This window comes from Heterocephalus glaber, unplaced genomic scaffold (genome assembly GCF_053883595.1).
Source record: "Heterocephalus glaber isolate CG9 unplaced genomic scaffold, H.glaber_assembly_v1.0 deba00001428, whole genome shotgun sequence".
Lineage (NCBI taxonomy): Eukaryota > Metazoa > Chordata > Mammalia > Rodentia > Bathyergidae > Heterocephalus > Heterocephalus glaber.
This window is the reverse complement of record NW_028258293.1, coordinates 6035586-6056043: the sequence shown is the minus strand read 5'-3', so window position 1 is coordinate 6056043 and position 20458 is coordinate 6035586. Positions and strand designations below refer to the sequence as shown.

General features: G+C 35.8%; 1 protein-coding gene across 2 annotated transcripts in view; it reads left to right on the top strand.

Annotated features, from left to right (window-relative positions):
• The first annotated feature begins 1048 nt into the window (after positions 1–1048).
• Positions 1049–20458, top strand: part of Ano3 (anoctamin 3) — a 364844-nt gene continuing 345434 nt past the window's right edge. For both annotated transcript variants that reach the window (XM_087211519.1, XM_087211518.1), the window contains exon 1: positions 1049–1300. In XM_087211519.1, the coding sequence (XP_087067645.1) occupies positions 1147–1300 (154 nt within the window). In that variant the 5' untranslated portion in view covers positions 1049–1146. The remainder of the gene's footprint in view (positions 1301–20458) is intronic.

Below are 20458 nucleotides of genomic sequence, written 5' to 3'. Positions count from 1 at the left end.
GCCATATCTAATATTATGGTCACAATAAAATTCCCAATCAGGAACTGCCTTCTTCCTCATTGAGAAGAAAAACAGCTCACAATTCCTTCCCAAGATCCTACCCAGATATTTCAATAGCTAAGCTAATGTCTAATGCAGTCAATAAATACGCACTTCAATGAAAAAATATAATAATGAATCAATCATGGATTAATACAGACCATCAAAGAACTAGTTTGAACCACTGCTAGTTTAACTTCGTAAACTGAAGGAGAGCTTCCACCAAATTACTATGTGATAAGCTAGCAGATGGTTCCAACTTCAGCTCATTAGTTAATTCATGAACTAAGAGAAGAAGATAACAAAGGTGAGGACCCACATTGAATTTCTGACAGTGATAAATGCAGCCTCTACCTTGATACTCAGAGGGAGCAGGTATTTTACTTTGCAAACGATGCAACAAACCGAGCCTCGCTAATCCCTACCTGTTCAGCATCATGTTCTTCTATTGGTCATCTGTTCCTACTCTGAAATCTAATCTTTTGTGTTTGTCTAGCTGTACATTTTATTTGACCATCACAAAACAAAACAAAACAAAGCAAAAACTACATTTCATCTTCACTGTCACAATCATCTTTCCAAAAGCTGGAGTAAATTCTCACAACCCTGAGCCAGGAAACATCACTTAGGATTAACTTCCTCCCGGCTAACCATTCCTCAGATGGACTACCCAGGGGAGAAGGGTCGAATTCCTGGGCAGGCCCCGGCCCCACCCAGCTGGTCTCCTGTATACAAAAATGTGCCTGAGAGCTTCCAGTACTCACTGACTAAAAGCTTCCCTTCGCATCCCTGCCTAAGTCTTCACTTAAGTCTTTTTGTTTCCACTGCAGCCTCTCTGAGATAGGATAAGTGCTGCTATCATTTACAGGCATGAGATATCCTCAAGGAAAGCAGTTATAAAATCCATCCTTGAAGTTGCTCCTCTAAGAAAGGTGTGGATACAGAAAACTTAAGACCTTATTTCCTTTGGATTTCCAAGTAAAAATAACTGTGGAAAAGCCTGGAGTGACTACTGATTATGATACAGTAACTTGTTTCCTTCCCTAAGATCATTTGAAAATTCAGTAGCATGAACTTTTGTTTACATGGTTGCTTGAAAGTTTTGCAATGTCAGCTGTGACATTTGAACTGGATACTCTGTCTTCCGAAGGCTTCAGACATGAGCAGGCTTCCAGCTCTGACATGACTTCAACCTGTTTGGCTGACCTCTCCAGGATTTCTTGTCAACTGGAACTTCAGCACCCCGTGTCTGTCCCCACTGGTAAGCTAACCTGTAGATGGACACGTGTGAGTATATTAAACTACATTTATACTGCTTTAATGTCAGATGTGTGAAAAAATGTTGATGTCACCTATTTGGTTGTGGCATAGGTGATGCCAATTTTGTTTTGTTTTGTTTTTTTAAATGTATAACTAGATTTTGCAAAAAGAACAGAGGGGTGAGAAGTTCACTCATGGAGTGAAATGTCACAAGTCAGATTCAGTGAACTCAGAAAAATGCTAACAATGAAGTGAACTTTGTTTCTCTGGATTCTCAGGCCTATCAGGGCTTAATTTATGTTGGCAAGATTGATGCTGTCAAAGATATCATCCCATGAATGCCATCTTTCTCTCATGTCTGTTATCTCTCATAACTTCATATAATTATATAAGGGATAATACATGCATTTACATTCTCATTCAGAATAAGACAATGTCACTTTGAGTTATGTTATATTATGACATGATTTAATTCTCTGTGAACTCACAGTATCGATAGAATTCAATATGAGGAATTTTTATTTCATATAAGAATCACTTATTCTAATCTTACTGTTTTTATTTTGCTGTGAAGTTAGTATTCATCAAAACAATGCTGGGTTTGGTTTATCATAAACAACTTGGAGATGTCCATAAATTAATTGTATTGTATAGAAAGGCTTTATGTAATGAATTGGTAGTATTTTAAATATTGTAAAGTAAATCTCCTTCTAACTTACTTACCTTTTCTCATAATCCTCACCACCGGAGGATTCTCCAGAGAATTTCACCCCTCTTCTTTACTGAAAGTTATTTCAGAACAATTTTATGTCATCCCAAGCAATCTCTGGTTTGTGTTCATAGATCTCCTTTTGTTTTGAGTTGTTTTACAGGGAGGCTGTTGTTTAATCTGGAGATAAAAGTATACTTTTTTGAACTTTCTCTCCACCATAAGTAACGAGATCTCTATGCTGTTATATTGTTCTTAAATTGAAGCTCTTACTGAGTATTGAACCTATAATTTCCCAGAAAAATCTATTCTTTAGAATTGCATATAATGTTATAAAGTGGAACTGGGCAGGAGAAAGAGGTTCGTAAACAAAGCACTTGACAGTTAAGTGACAGCTTGAATATTCACATTTGTTGTAGTTTTCCTTTGTTTTCTGGCCACCGCTCTCAGAAGGAGCACTTCTGTTCCATTAGATTTAACTATTGCCCTTGCGCAGTTAGCTTGACATCCACATCTGGATCCAATCTTTTCCCCTGAACTGCATACTACAGAGTGTCTGGAAAAGACTTCTGCTCCACTGTCCTGAAAGTGCTTCAAACTTAACCTACATCTGCTGAGCTCCTTAAAAATACCCTTCATCTCTGTCTTCTATTTTTGTCTGTGATCATTCCAGTTATCTTGCATATTCCACAGCACTGACTGCAATAGATTAATATTCATCTTCCATACCTCTTTCCACCTGATCACTTCGGTTTCCAGTGTGGTACCTAACAATGGAAGGTTGTTAAAACAAAGTAAAATATATATATATATATATATATATATATATATATATATATATATATATATGTCTTGACTCAGAACTGCCTGGCAGAGGGATTAGAAGGCTAACTTCTTTATTTTACCCAATGCAGGTCCTCTATGTTCTCCTAAGTAACTTCACCTTCTCCAAGTTTAACAAGCCCCCTGCCCACTGGTAGCCAGAAAATCTTCCCTGCAGCATGATCTGGTCCATTCCCATCTATGTTTGTAATTTCTGTTATTCTCTGTGACCTGTGCAATACATTAAGTGATATAAACTCATTTTTGCAAAGCTTTTCCTAGCCTCATGTGGCCTACACATATTCTATAAGAGCAAATTATACTTTGTAATCACTCTTTATCTTATTTTTCAAGATAATTACCAATCATCCTATCCCCTCACATCCAGTTATTAAGATTTCACAGAGCTCTGGTCCTGTCTCCCTAAATACCAGTGAGTACTTCTCTTGCAGAATTTTCCTTGTTTTGAAGAATCCACGAAGGGTTTATTTAATACATTGAAATTTTTATAACTATGTATTTCCATGACCCCTCTATTAGATACTTTTAAAAATGTATTCTTTCCCAATTTTTGTGTTTTATTCATGATATATAAAGAAAAGGAATGATTAAATACATGATCATCTAATCCATCATGTGTATCTTTTTAATGATTTTTCTATGATAGTATCTGTTTTAAAAAGTTATACATGTATTTGGTTATGAAAAATACTCTGTGGAAATTACTACACAATTTTCTACCCTACGACACCATTGTTCAGGCTAGAACCCACATGGAAATTGCCCTTCATTTGTAACTTTTGAGAAGCATTGAAAATACAAGAATGTGTCTTGTATGCTAGAAACTTTTGCCCTGTTTCCAACAGAGTCAAGTTTTAATCATTCATTCCAAATATATTTATTGAATCCACAGGAATGGAAGTGAGTGGCTGGGATGTCTATATGTAAATGGAGTTAGGATTATAATAGAAACTAAGGGAAGGGTTCTGACCATTCAATCTCAATGGCATAGCAGAATGATTTTATCATACCTGTGCACATTGTCCTAGAACTGTAGAATAAAGCATGACAGCTGGATAGTAGTGCACAGAAAGCTGAGCAGGTATACCTAAAAAGAAGTGGTCTATTCTCAGTGAAAGGATCTTTACAACTTTAATTTGTACAAATAACTCACAATACACAAAGCTAATACTTCTCACACAATGTCTATGAAGTTGCTCTCTTTCATCCTATGAGAAGCCAATGCTCAGAGAAGTAATATGATGAGAACACTCTCACACCGTGTGTGTCATTAAGTGTGTGTGTGTGTGTGTGTAACTGTGTGTGTCAGGTAGTAGGGGGAAGTTCAGCTCCTAATCTGTGTTTTCATTCTAAATGCATTGCTGTTTCCTCAACAATACTTGGAAATTGTTTAAAAACTGTCCCATGGGGAAAAATACTTCTTTGTATTCCAAAACGGATTTAATCAGTAATGAGAAATAATAATATGAATGTCACTCCTGGATTCTGAAATGTGCTTACAGTGAGGTTGGAAGCTACACACAGTACATCACAGTGACCACCATGAGCTTCATGTTCCGCATTCCAGCATGAATGAGAGCGAGCGCATAGCTAACATTTCTTATATACCATATAATAATATCATAGTTAATTTTATTCTCATATTAAAATATAGAAGCACAACACATAAAATTTTCCTAGATGACACAGATAAACAATAGAATATCTTTTCAAACCCAGCCCATCCAGTTCAGAGTTTAATTCTCCTACATGTTGTATCATTCATGTATTTGGACAATGAGGGTATTAAGTGATTTGTGTTGAGGCAAAGAGTTGTTTCCCTTTTGTGATATGTGCTACATGTTCCACAGAAGTGTGAAAATCTGTCTCTTATGTCTAACATGAGGAATGGAAAAACAAGTTATGTGTAAATAAATAAATGCAAACAGTAGTTACCATTTATTCCTAGGCACTTATAAAACTACGTGTCTTTAGCATCTTACAATAACTTATTATGCACTTATTTATGAAAATTACATTGAACCTAATTATGTCTTTAATTCATATAGTTTTCTGATGACTGGTTGTCTTTGAAGTTTAGAGGAATCCAAATTAGGAAATGGAACATTTTTTCGTGTTATGATCACTACAAAATAGCAGAAGGAAGACGGAATTAGTCTTATCTGAGGAAGACTCCATGGAAATTTAAGAGATGTTCTCTCCACTTATTTCCCATATCTACCTTTGCTGATGTATTCAGCCAGACTGACTTCCTGTTTGGCATTTACATCTGTATCCCTTGTGCTTGACATTTCTATTAGCTTTCTATCCAGACCCTCAGGAAACTGCACTGATCAAGTTTATATTTTATTATTGTTCTCCTAGTCCTAAATGAAGCTTTTGTTTCATGAAACATATCTTTAGAATGTTGGTATCTAAATGCAATTAGGTAATAAACACAAGAAAGATAATTTGTATTTTAAAAATATAAGCAGCCCAAATTATCTCAATTATATGAAGTCAAGATGCCTACAATGCAATTAAATTATACGGAGGCACATATTTAGAGAAAACAGATATTACATACATAAGTAATCACATAAATTGACCAGAGAAGGAGTAAGAAAACAATGCTAATTCCAAAAATGCAAAACATTTGGTTCTCATTGATTTTTGTTTAAAAGACAAGTGTACCCCACTTCTAGTCATATACCTTTCAGGATGAGAAGTAGCATTTTAGCCAATTATGTGATCCATTTATCATTTAGCCAATAGAATAGTTTTTAAAAATCTATCTTTAAAATCTTATCTATTTTTTTGGTACTGGGGATCAAACTTGGAACCTTGCGCTTGTGCAGCAGGGTGCAGAACCACTGAGCTAAATCCCCGGCCCTAAAATCTTTTGACAAGAATGTGTACCATAATGTCTTTCTAGAGTTTCATGTTTAAAATGTGTGTAATTCAACTTTATAAATGTCTGTTACTTTCATTTAATCTCGAATTTTACAAAATTAACAGATTCTAGAACCTGATTGTTTTTTTTAAGAAATAAGGGATACAATTTGGATGAAGTAGTTGGGGGATTTGATCTCTGTCCTGAGTTTTTTCCTCATCTATGACACAAATTATCAAGATTAACTTGCTTGATCTTGAAAGCCACCTGCATGTATAAGAAAGCTTTACAAAAAAAAAAAAGAAAGAAAGAAAGCTTTACAAAAATAGTTAGATTTGGACCATTTCCAATCTGCAATATTGAGGTAAACACATAAAGATAAGTAAATAAAATCCCACTTCTAATATGCAAATAATAACATTTGCAAAGAATTTATAATCTACACAGCTTTTTTATATTTGGTTCTTTCCACCACTGTGTAGATCAAATTATTGTATTTTGCCCATTTTACAAATGAAGAAAGTGCTCATCTAAGAATAAAAATGACATTTTTGATAAGTAAATGACCATGGGCTTAAATCCAGACTTTGTCCTCCTACCTGCATCTGCCCTTTTACCACTTTACAGTCTGCTACAACAATAATGAAGCAAGTAAGAACAATGCTATCTATGGTAATATTTGCATTACTATACTAAATACTTGGTATTCTAACCTCATGTAACTTTCTCATTTATGCTTGGAGACCTGGAGAGTGCAAATATGTTTATACATATTGAATAAGATTATAATGATCTATCATATTTAAAATAGATTTATATATCACTAACTCAACCATTGCCATAGGGGCTTTGGGTCTTCATGAGATGACCTTTACAAAAATTAATTCCTGGGCTGGGGATTTAGCTCAGTGGTTCCAGAGCCTGCCTCGCAAGCGCAAGGTCCAGAGTTTGATCCCCAGTACCCCCCCAAAAAATTAATGCCTTTTCTCAGGAAATAAATAACCTGCTTTCTGAGAGCTACCCTAATATCAAAATTGTTTCTTCAATTCTTCCACAGAAATTAGGTATCATATGATTCAATTCCATTTTGACACTTAGGACACTGGGATAATGTCATACTTCACAGGTTTGAAGACTGTCCCACAGAGTCCACTCACTTCAAATGCCAGTCATGGATACAAGGTCCCCAAATTACCAAAACCTTTGTGCCCAAGCCAGCAGCCAGGTGAAGAGATACATAGGAAATGCGTGATCTGGAAGAATCCCAAGCCAGGACCCCCAGTCCCCTTGGGAGATCAGACCATGTCCCACCAGAGATTGAAATATGGCCTCAGTATAAAGAGATGTTTGTCCAGGTAAACAACATTAGAGGTCCCAACTCAATGAAATGCTTAAAACTGTGACCAATTGCCACCTGGCTAATAATGGTTGTGATGCTATGGCTATCAGCCATTTGTATCGATTGGGTGTCTGATTTCCTCAAGCTAACATGTAGCCCACGAAGCACACGCATTAGGGTTACAAAGATTTAGAACAGTCCTGTGAGAATTCTGTGCATGTAACCCAGGAATCCAGACTATTCATCATATTAAGTTCATATCCATGAAAGTTTGAAAACTGATGATTTGGCCAAAGGGTCCTTGACAAATTAATCAGGAAGGGCTCCCAATTGTAAGATGCAGGTGTGACGTTTCTTTCTCCACTTATTGTCTGATCTTAATAAGCTGCATGAAACCAAAGAGCTTTTTATCACAGGCTTTTGTATAATGGCTGTGTACTCAGTTAGACATGTGATAGAGGGCTCTGCTATTTTCCTTGCATATCACCTTTACAAGGATTCAGAATTTAACTCCCTCAACAGGACATCGTTCTCTTCCTTTCTATACAATATCTTACTCCTTCTGTATTGTATGTCCTGGGTATCACTTCTATAACAATCAAAGGGAATTTTTATTTTCTGCATTTAATCTAGAATTTAAATGTCTCAGTTTTGAGATGTTATGTTTGGCTTTCAGTGTAATTACATCAAATAAAGAATAAATTCCATCAGATGGAGATAGGTTGTACCTCTCTTCCCCATAAAGACACCAGCCGGTAGCTCTGAACAGAAGGAACTGAAGTCTTTGTTGCTAATATGATTTGACAAAGACAGAGCGATTGATAAAATCTTTCACTTCCTGGGAGCTATTTTTAAATCTCTGATCCCTTAAGGGCTTTGCCTAGAGTCCTTCCACTCATGTTCTCTTAAGAAAAGCAATGTATGTTTATATAATATGCATATTTGGTGTACTCCGGTAAAATAAAAGTTAATGCTAATGTGATATTGTACAGTGAAATAACTCCTAGCAATCATTTTTCCTTAGTGCCTGTAGAAAATATTCTACTAGGAATTGAGTACATATATTACACTTCAAAGTGATGAATTAAAAAGTGTTTTTTCCACTAATATATCCGGAGTACTAACGGGAGTATCAGTAGGTGACCATTGCATTACTGCATGTTACCTAAGTGGAGTTCATGAAACTATAAAAAGACACAGCTATAGAGGTATAAAGATAGTTCCACACACATATTACCTGGGAATTTATCTTCTCTCTGATACCAGATGAATGATTTTTACTCTTTCTTGGAATAATTATCTTTATTCTTTTTAAAATAGTCATTGGTATATTGACTTATTCATTATTTTGTGCTATAACTCAAGGCTTCTATTAAAGCATTTATGATATCATTCTTAATGTGTGAAGAAATGTAGCCACAAACTATTCATAAAACTCTTTCAGGGAAGCAATGACAGAGAACCCTAAGGCAGTGGGTGTGTTCTTTCCTAAAGTACGGAATGAATTGTGCTAATAGTAATTTATAATCAATTACAGAAAATGTACTGTAGAGAAACTTGCAAGTATTTCTCTTTAAAAGGAAGATGATTTAAGATCTGCTTTACAGTTAATTAATCTTGCTTTATTGAGACCTTTTTTTTTACAGGAAGATAAAATAGAGGGACACAGCTGCTTACTGTGAAGTATTCAAAATATTTGTTCATAAAAATACATGAGTATTTCTGTGTAAATGTGGAAGCAAATTATAAATAACTCTTTTTAGCTAAAGTTTGATATGTTTTAAATTACTTTCATGTTACTCATAGTAATAGATTTAGAAATTCTATTTGGAAAATTTTGTCCCAAATAATATCAACTGCATGGACAGAAAGAATGGAACAAAGAATGTTATTGCTATGTTGCACTTAATAGAGAAAATAGGAAAAACTTAAATTTTCAAAAATATTTATTAAATAAATTATGATCTATGCTCCATAGAGGACTGTTTTGTTTTTTGTTTTGCTTTAGGGGTTTTTTGCATTTTTTAATTTTATTGGTACATTTTGGATAGATGACAGATGATAGATAGAGAGGGAGAGGGAGAGATGACATTCATCAGAGGGAATTTGTACCTGTACATTTCTTGCTTCTTTTCTCCCACTCCTTTACCCCTCCCTTCAGCCCCTCTTCCTCTCCTTATTTACAGAAGCTTTCTTTCCATTTTCCTTTCTATTCTCTTTTTGTCTTGTCCTCTATTTCCTGTCCCCTTCCCCTCTCCTTTGTTACCTTTCTCATTTGAACATTTTCTTCCCATTTCCCAATGTCTATTATATATTTTGGTCCTTATTTACACTTTCAGTTTATCACACCAGAGAAACAATGAGGTATTTACACGTGTGTCTGATTTATTTCACTTAAGAGTATGGTCTCAAGGTGCATCCATTTAGCTAGAAATGTCTCAAACTTATCCTTTTATATGGCAGAGTAGTACTCCACTATAAACATCTTTATCCATTTATCAGTTGATTAGCATTTGGGCTGTTTCCAAAATTTAGCTATTACAAACTACAGAACTATAAAAATGGGTGCACATATATTGCTGTATATGATTTAATTCTATGTTCATATATGCTTTTAATTCTTTTGGAAGATACAAACAATGGGAATAGCTGGGTCAAATGAACCTCTGCTTTTAAATTTTTGCAGAATCTCCACACTGATTTCCACAGTGGTTGCACTAGTCTGCACTTCCACCAACAGTGGAGAAGGGTTCCTTTTTACCCACACCCCCGCCAGCATTTGTTGTTGGTTGATTTCATGTTAGCAGCCATTCTTACTGGGGTGAGGTAGAATCTCAGTGTTGTTTTCATCTCCATCTCTTGACTGACCAGTGATGGCATTTTTTCATGTATTTATTTGCCATTTGTATTTCTTCATCTGAGAAATGTCTATTAATTTCAGATGCCCATTTTTGGAATGGGTTTTTAATTTGGGGGGTCTGATTTTTTGAGTTTTTTATATATTCTATATTTTAGCCCTTTGTCAGATGAACAGCTGGCAAAAATTTTTTCCACACTGTGGGTTGTCTTTTCACTCTGTTGGTGGTTTCTTTTGCTGTGCAAAAGCTTTTTAATAAGACAAGATCTTAGTTGTTGATTCTTTGTGATATTTTCCATGTGATCAAGGTTTTGTTCATAAAATCTTTGCCTACACCTGTGTCTTCAAGACTTCTACCTATTCTCTCTTACAGCAGATTTAGTGTTTCTCTTTTAATATTTAGATCTTTGATCCATTTCCATTTTAGTTTAGTGTATGGTGAGAGATATGGGTCTAGTTTTAATCTTCAACATGTGAAAGCCAGTTTTTCCAGCACCATTTATTAAAGAGGCTGTCATTCTTCCAGTGAAGGTGTTTGGCTCCTTTGCCAAAGATAAGGTTCCTGAGTTTGTTTGGAGTTCTTTCTGCATTTCTAGTCTGTTCCATTGAACCTCGGGTCTGTGTTTTTTGTTGTTTAGTTTGTTTGTTTGTTTTTGCCAGTACCATGATTTTTTTAAATCACAGTGTCTTTATAATATAGCTTCAAGTCAGGGATTGTGATAGCACTGTCTGTCCTTTGTGGCCTAGAATCACTTTTGCTAGTTTAGGTGTCTTCTGCTTCCAAATGAATTCTAGAAGTGTTTTCTCTAATTCTGTGAGATATGCTATTGGTATTTTGATTGGGATTCCACTGAAGGTATATAACAATTTTGAGAGTATGACCATTTCCACTATATTGGTTCTTCCTACCCGAGAAAATGGGATATCTTTTCATTTTTGACTATCCTCTTTCATTTCCTTTTTCTGATTGCTGTAACTGTCAATGTAAAGGTCTTTTATTTCCTTCATTAGTCTGATTCCTAGGTATTTCTTTCTTTTTTATGCTATTCTTAAAGGTGTTTTTTTCCCTAATTTCTCTCTCAGTGAGTTTATTATTTGTGTATGGGATTTTTGAGTATTGTATCAAGAAGATATAAAAATTCTAAATAAACCAATATCAGTCAGTGAAATTGAAGATGTAATTAAAAGCCTTCCAACAAGGAAAAGCCCAGGCCCTGGTGGATTCACTGATGAATTCTACAAGAAATTTAGAGAAGACCTAATGCTGCTACTTCTCAAACTCTTTACTGAAGGTGAAAAGAAATCAATACTCCCACATTCATTCCTGGAAACAAGCATTACTCTGATACCAAAACCCAATCTCTCTAATGAACACAGATGCAAAAATCCTCAATAAGATTCTTGCAAACAGAATGTAGCAAATGATCAATAGAATTCATACCATGACCTAATAGGATTCATCCCAGGGATGCAGGGATCATTCAACATATGCAAATCAATAAATATAATATACCATATAAACAGAGCTAAGGACAAAAACCATATGATCATCTCAATAGACGCAGAAAAAGTGTTTGATAAAGTCCAACACCCCTTCATGTTAAAATACCTACAGAAAATTGGAGTAGACAGTCTGTATCTCAATCTGATAAAAGCCATCTATGACAAACTAACAACCAACACTGTACTAAATGGGCAAAAGCTGAAAGCCTTCACTCTAAAATCAGGAACAAGACAAGCCTGTCCACTGTTACCACTCTTAATCAATATAGTTCTGCAAACATTACCCAGAGCAATTAGACAAGAGAAAGAAATAAAAGGAATAGGGATAGCAAAGGAAGAAGTTAAAGCATCATTATTTGCAGATGACATGATGCTCTACATAAAAGACCCCAAAAACTCCACCAAAAGACTTTTAGATTTAATTACCAAATTCAGTAGCATAGCTGGATACAAAGGAATGTTTTGGAGATTTATAAAACTGATGAAAAATTTTATTGAAATTGAAAAATGTATCATAACTTTACATACTCAATTACATACATATAATTTAAGGAGATGTTTATAAATATTTGTGTATAAAGTAGTACAAGGAATAGGTAGCATGCCCAAAAAAGTAAAGTCTGTTAGTGCTAAAGGATTAAATGACAATAAAATGCTTCTTTTCTTCTTTTCTGTATTTTCTAGATTTCATTGATCATATATTACCTTAGCAATGAGAAAACTAAGCCTATAGTAAGGAATTTTACCATTTTTCACGTTTAAGGAAAAAAAAAAAACTCTTCACTTGAAAATTATCATACAGGGTGATAAATTATGCCTGAATCTATATAAGCAAATAAGAGTTCTAGGAATTTTTGAGTGAGTACTTTCTTTTCACAGCATCTTATCACACTTCTTTATCCCAGCTTCCTCCTTCTGCTGGTACCAAAGGGGAAATAATAGCTACTCAGAGAACAGTTCAAGGTATTGAAGATAGAAGTCTTTAGTATTCTTTTTGCTGCTATTTTTCTCATCATCCTATTCTAGTAATAACCAGTACACAACTGTGAGTGATGATTTATTATCATAAACAAGTAAAGTGACTATCATATTTATGAATTGTGTTATTTTTAGTTCATCATTGAGGAGAATCATTTTATCCCATTATGGAAGAGAGTGATTCAGGAATAGCAAAGACATGGGGACAAAGCCAGGTGATATTTCCACTTCTTAAAAGATGGGTTAGCAGAAGGGAAAGAAAAACTAAATGATGAGAGAAGAAAGGGTACCGAAACTAATTAGAGAAGAGGCGAAAAAAGTGTATGTTTTAAAACTAACACAACAGTTAAAAAAAAAAAATGTGCAGAGGAAGAAGGAAAACATGGTACAATGGAAAAATACTTGTTTTGTAATCCAAGTCTGTCACTGAAGATAGAAAAATATTTGTATGTCTGTATAAACATAAAGCAACTTGCTACAAACAGATTTACATCTCAGAATCATTGCAGCATCTTGAGAAACAAGCTCTAAGTTTTTAGGAGGAATTAGCTTTGTTCTTTAAAAATTGTTATTAGGACAGTAATACTTTGGTTCATGAATGATTCTGTTCACAAACAGTTCAGTTTGCAGATGGGCAGAAGTGTTTGGTAAAATTCTGCTTCCATTCAGGAACCCTGCATTGGGTGATGAACAGGATTGCAATGTCTTCCCTGTGGGTACTGATACACGTACGTGCTGCCTCTTGATCCTCTTTATTTTCTCTTCCTCTCCTTACCTTCCCATTTTCCCCCAGTTCCCAGGCCCTTTCCATCTCCTCAAAATCTAATTCTCAGTTTCCTGTCATCTGTCTTTCATTTTGGTCTTTAAATTATTTATACTTTGGGTCTCTCATATAAAAGAAACCATGTGATGCTTAACTTCTTGCATCTGATTATTTCTCTTAGTGGTTATGTTCTCCAGGTGCATCCATCTCCCTATAAATGACTCAAGTTTATCCTTTATGCCTTAGTAGTACTCCATAGGGGATAAAAAATTCTGAACAGGCTCACTTGGTGGTGCAGAGAGAGACATAAGTTCAGCTTATTTCACAGTTCTGCTTTTTTCTTGAGTTTACCAAGCAGCTGTCTCTATTTTGACCCCAGAACCATGCTGAAAAACATTGTGATTGAATGGGAAGATGACACAGGGAAACTTCCTTTGCCCTGACTGGATTCTGGGCACAAGGTGCTTCTGAGCCCATGGGCTCCAATGGAAGAACCTGCACAAGACGAATGACCTGAGAGTGGAGGGTAGCAGGCCCCTAAGGAGAGGCACTCCCAATCCCCTACAGCATCTGACAAACACGCGACTGTGGAAGACACTCTGGGAGCCTCTGCCCAAGACTGTCTGTCCCAGTTTCCTCACAGACACCTGATTAAATACAATCGAGCTTTTTATTGGGAAGACCCATGCTCTCCTACCATCGCTGAAGAGTCCAAGTCTTCCCTGCTGGGTCCAAATCTAACCCTGGAGCTGTTGTGCTCTGAACACCCTCCTCCAAGCCTATCATGCTTCAGGACATGCACCTGCTTTGAACCTCCCAAGAACGCTGAACAAATTCCTGCTGACCCTTGCATCAGCCACACTGGTTCCTCTTCTCCACAGTGTCAGTACCCTCCGAGTAGATCACCATGGAACCACAAACGTTCTCCTGTCTGTTACTAACTCTCACATTCTCATATCTTATCTGCAATTTTCTTGCCTTTTGCTTCTTTTACTGGCCTGTAATTTGAGTTCTCAAAAGCTAAATCCATTCTCTGAAAATTCTACCTAGTAGATTCTTGCTCTGGTTTTGGACTAGAAAATACAAACTACAATGATAGCCTAAATTTGGTATTCTAATTTTCTGCTTTTTGTAAGTAAATTTGAAAGTCTACAGCATGTATTTTTGTACTTTTCCAAGTAATGTATCATAATCAATGACTGAATTATATAGACATAGGAATTACTAGCTAGGAATTAAGGCTGTCAGATAGTCCAGCATCCACTTATAAATTAAATTTCCATTCTGCATAGACAGTAATAGAGGGGTCATTGCTTGGATTAGTACCATGCCCATAACTGGCCCCTAATATATGCAGACTAATACTCTGAATACTTGTTAGGAGAGAATGCATGCTATAATTGTGTTCCAGAAGATGTTTACTATATTCTGAGGATTCCCATTTATATAGTCAAATTCTAAATCTATGTGGGACAAACTAAGCTACCCAAATTGAGACCTAAGGATCCCTGGGAAGTGGCTGAGAGTATGGTCCATAAAGAATGCATGTCATAAGCTTCACAGGAGACCTTGTTGTATATAAATAATTTTATTAATTTTGACATTAAAACGAAGAAGGATTTGGAAGGGAATAAAACAAATATTGGAATGCCAAGCTTTGGAGAAAATCCTTGTTATCTTGTAGGTGGCTGTGGACACTCATTGTCCTTCCCTCAGGGACACTTTGTGGGGCCTTGGAAACAGCAGGACAGTGGTTGCTGCAGGGGACCAGGGTAGAAAGACAGGCTGCCACTGGGGTGCTGATGTCCATAACCATGGGCTCTCAGTGTCCCCAATGGGGTTGGTGGCTGATCTTGAACCCAGTAAGTCTGTGTTCATTTTAAGCATTAGCCCCACAAAAGAGCTCCCCCTTCTCAAAATATGGTGTGTGTTTGTAAAGCACTTGAAAATTTTACTTCATTAGAATTTAGAAAAGGGAAATTTGAGCTTATTTCTGGGCTAAAAATTAAATGGAAATATGTGGTTCCCACTCTGGATGGAAGTGCCCAGAGGAAAGCCACCCTGCAGGTGATGCTAAGGGGGACCTTGGCCTTTGGAAATGAAATGCCTGCTCTGAGTCACAGAGAATGCATACTGTAAGAGCAGGTATCAGTAGCAATCGTGCGTTATCTGGCTCTGTTTCACTGAATGGAGCTCATCAATGGGCAGAGCTAGATTTACAAGCTTCTTCTAGATGAGAATATAAGATGGAGGCCAGGCAAGCATGAGTGATTGTCTGAAAGCATGCAGACTCTGAGATGAAGAGCTCAATCTACAGCTCTGTAGAGTGGACTGCGGGACTCTCTGGTGTCTTCTAACTCCCGCGGGTCAAATGACATAAAATACATAGCACAGAACTTGTCATGAAAAAGCTGTGGCTAAAACACTGATGTGTGATAGAGTTTAGAGCAAGTACTTAATGCTGTTCTGCCCTTCCTCAGTGGGGCATCAGCTGTACAGAATGGACCATGGGACTAAGTCAAGGTGTGAAGAAGCCTTGCAGGGAAGAGCTTTGACTTCACATTTAGTGGGTGTGAGAGCTCTGCTCATTCTCCTTTCCAGTATTCTGCCTGTTTTCCTTACTTTTCTGAGGCTACTAAATCCAAATATTGCTGGGCCATTCTATGAGAGGAGAAGTAATATATACCCAACCTGAAAACAAAAAGATGTCCAACAAATGCTCATATCATTCTGAGATTTGCTAATTAATTCTTGCAGTGACATAAAATATTGAACAAGATCCTCTCGACAGTGATTTAAGGTTAATTGAAAAAAGATTTAGAGCACAGGGGAGGTGAGCCACTCCCAGCAAATGGGAGGAGGCTTCCAGGACACCATACCACCCCTGCCGGCACAGAGGAGGTGAGCTGCATGGGTGCCGGCAGCACACACACACACCCACTGAAATGAGAAGACATGTAAACAAGTCTCAAAACCAGACTTCCAGATCACCTACAGCAACCCCAAAGGGAAACGAGAAGGAACACTCTGATACTCAACCACCTGGACTCCCTGAACTGGCAACAAAAGAGGATCTGGAAAAAATGAAATCAGAAATAATTTCTCAGATAACAGCAGAGATTGTGCCCATAGTGCAAGACATAATTAATAAATCTAGAGAGGACACAGATAAAGAAATATAGGAGCTGAGGAACATGATGGAATGCCAACATAGGAAACAAAAGGAATCCGTAAAACAGATGCAAACAGATTTCCAGGAGATTGTAAACTCCATTGAAAGTTTATGAAGCAGAATGAACCAATGTGAGGCCAGAATTTCAGATATAGAAGATAAGATTGATATTAATGACCAGGAAAAGAAAAATTTCTTTAAAATTGTAGGGGACCACAAGAAATCAATCCAGCAGGTGCTAGATGATGCAAAGAAGAATGACATAAAACTGATCAGAGTCGACGAAGAAACAAGAGAGAGTGCAAATGACATAAAAAAAAAAAAAACTGTTCACAGAAGGGATGGCAGAAAACTTCCCCAGCAGGGGAAAATGACTTGACATACAGATAAGTGAGACATATAGAACTCCAAGAACCCATGATCAAAAGACATCTACACATATGCATATAATACTTAAGATTCCAGAAGCCCAACAGAAGAACAAAATTCTACAAGCAGTTAGAGAAAAGAAACAAATCACATACAAAGGAAAGCCCATCAGAATCACAGCAGATTTCTCAGTGCAAACCTTCAAGACAAGAAGAGCTTGCAGTGATGTATTTAAAGCCCTAAAGGAAAATAGTCTCCAACCCAGATTGATGTACCCTGAAAAATTATCTTTCAAAATTGATGGAGAAACAATATACTTTCATGACAAAGAGCACCTTAGGAGCCTCATGAATACCAAACCAGCACTCCAAAAAATTTTAGACACTATCCTAGGAATAGACAATGAGAATCACAACCCCAGGAAACCCAGCAGAATGAATCCATTGGGCATGACAAAAAATTAAACACAAAGGGAAAAAATCCAACAAACAGAAAACGTCATGACAATGATAAGTCAATATGTATCAGTTATAGCCATCAATTTTAGTGGTCTCAATTCAACAATCAAAAGAAATAGACTGGCAGAATGGGTCAAGATGCAAGATCCAACAATATGCTGCATACAAGAAACACATTTAATTCAAAAAGAAACTCAGACTGAAAGTTAAAGGGTGGAAAACAATACTCCAACTGACAGGAACCAAAACAAAAAACAAAACAAAAACTGAAACACTCTGGTTCCAAGAATTTCAGATAAGCAATAGTCAACTTGTATGTACAAATCTATTGTGAACATGTTTTTTCATTCCTCTTAAGTAAAAACTTAAGAACAGACCTGTTGGTTCTAAGTGGTAATACAAGAAATTTCTATATTGTTTTCCAAAATGGTTTTATCATTTTACATTCACATTAGCAGTATTAGAAAGTTCTAACTGGTTCACACCTAAGCTGACGTTTGTTCTTTTAAAACTTTTAACTTCATCTCCTTAATGAGTGTATAATTCAATCTTGTTATTCTACTGATAAATATTTTTTCTGATTCTAGTGTTGCACACTATTCCTTGTGCTATACTGGCTATTTATCATCCTCTTGTGTCTACTTTTTAATTGGGTTGTCTATTAATGAGCTGTAAGTTCTTTATATATTCTGGTCATAGGTTATATGCATTATAAATATGGTCTGTTTAAGAACTACTTTTCATTTTCTTAATGATGTCACTTAAAGTTCCAAATTTTGATGGAATCTCATTTATCAATTTTTTTGTTTTATACATCATGTTTTTTATATCTTGGGAAATTCTTGCCTACCCTGAATTCATAAACATTTTCCCTTATAATTTCTTCTTAAAGTTTTACACTTTTAGGCTTTCATATTTAGGTTCATGGATCCTTTCAAGTTATTTTTATGTATGGAAATAAAGTGTTGAGGTTAATTTTTTACATATGGATACCAGGTATTCTAGTGCTATTTGCTGAAAACACTGTCTTTTTCTCTGCTCTTGAATTGAGTTTATGTTCTATAAAATGTTAATGTTAAATAATCTTTCAAAATGCAGTGGATCATATATGTGTGGTTCTATTTCTAAATTCTCTGTTTTATTCCAAAGATCTATATATCTTTCCTTATACCAACACTGCCTTGATTACTGTAGTTTTAGAGGAAATCTTAAAATTAGGTAATAGATGTCTTCCAACACTTCTTTTTCTTTTTACTTTTCCAGGTCCTTTGTACTCCTACATAACTTTTAAATTTCAATATCCAATTCTTCATTTATAGCAAGTATACATAGACCTGAATTTTTATATATACCTTGTGTTTTCTAATCCTGCTAAACTAAAATACAAGTTCTAGGGGCTCCTAGAGATTTCTTAGTATTTTATCTGTAGATGGTCATTTCATCTACATATAAAGATTATACTTCTACCTTGCCAATCCTATCCTGATTGTGTCATTTTATTGCCAGACTATTTTGCTTTAGGCTTATGTTTCAAAGTTTAATGGACAGATGAAGAGTAGGCATATCTGCCATTGTTCCCCACCTTAGGGAGAAAGCATTTTATCTTCTCCATTCATGTAAGGCTTTCTCACTGGAAGTATGGAGTACATGTCTTTAATCTGTTGAGAAGGTTCTGTTCTACTTCTAGTCTCGTGATAGCTTGTACCATGAACAGCTGCAGAATTTAGTTCAATACTTTTTCTCCAACTACTAACAGGATCATATGGCTTTTTCCTTTCCTCTGTTAAAATGATGACTTTTGGGGGTGATCTTCCAATGCTGAACCAACTCTGCCATCCTTATAATAAAACCACTTTCTACATACTACCAGATCTGACTTCGAATAGTTTGTTTCATTAAACAAATTTTTATCTATATTCATACTTTTTTCTTTTATTATCTTTATCCGGTTTTAGTATTAGCACAATGTTGATTTCCTAAAATGAGGGCAGAGGGCCGGAGATTTACCTCAGTGGTTCCGCTGCTTGCCTTGCAAGCACAGGGACCTGAGTTGGATCCCCCATACCAAAACAAATAAAAAATAAAATAAAATAAAATGAGGGGAGAAATGTTCCTTCTTTTTTTCTGCTTTAAATGTTTGATATAATTTATCAGTTAAAATGTATATGAGCCTGTTGTTGCCATATAGGTAGGTTTTACAAGCTAGAAATATATTTTCTTTAATAGGTGCTATTCAATTTTTTATTTCTTCCAGAGTCAGTTTCATGAATTTGTCTTCCAAGGTACTTCTTAGAAGTTGTCAAATTTATTTCAAAAAGATTTTTGTAATATGCTTTCAATATACTTTTAAGTTCTGTAAAATCTGTGGAAATGTCTTCTAGATCTTGATATTGTAATTTAAAAAATATATAATTGATATTGTGCAATAGGAAGACAAGGTCTAAAGGAGCAGGGGAAGTTGGACGGGTAGGGGAAAGGAAAAAAGGGAAAAGAAAAACTATGAGAAAAGGAAAAAAATGTAAACAAAATCTTTGCAAATAGGGAAGGGTGGAGGGCGTGAAGGGAAGGCAGGGGAAGGGGAAAAAATAAGAACCAAGATACTCATGTAATGGTACAAGATCCCAATGATGAATGTAACTATTTTGTACCTAAAATGTACCAATAAACTTAATGGGGAAAAAAAAAGATTTGGAAGTATTAGTCTAACCGTGTTCGTTAAAATAATGATCCTATCTCATCATTTCTTGGTTTATTTCCCACTAATATTGAAAAATTATCTGTCCTTTCCATTTGTGCTGTGGATACTTTCTCCAGAATTCTTATCTGATTCCATGATAGATAAGCACCATCCAACATTACATTCTTCTTCCTTCCCACTGTCTGGCTTTAGCCAGTGAAATGTTGGAATCTATGCCTCCTTTCCAAGGTCAACATGCAGACAAAGTCTCAATCAAAAGGCTCTGATGTAAGTTGTCCATTCTGCAGCAGAATCAAGGGGTGAACTTGGGGAATCACCAGGCTCCTTGGTACAAATGTTGCACGTGTCATAATTTGCAGTGAGCATGAAAATAGCCACAGACCACTTGGTCATTTTTTCATCTTGTTTTACATTGAAAATCAAAAGAAACTATTCTTAAAATTTTTCTTCATGTGTCCTTATTATAGGAGTTCTTAAAGGATTAATTAAAACAAATTCTATTAGCTCCATAAAATACATATACAAACACATAGATTCCAATTGAATGAAATCATTCCATCATAGAGAAATGGAGAAGAGAATAAGGATTTGTAAAATT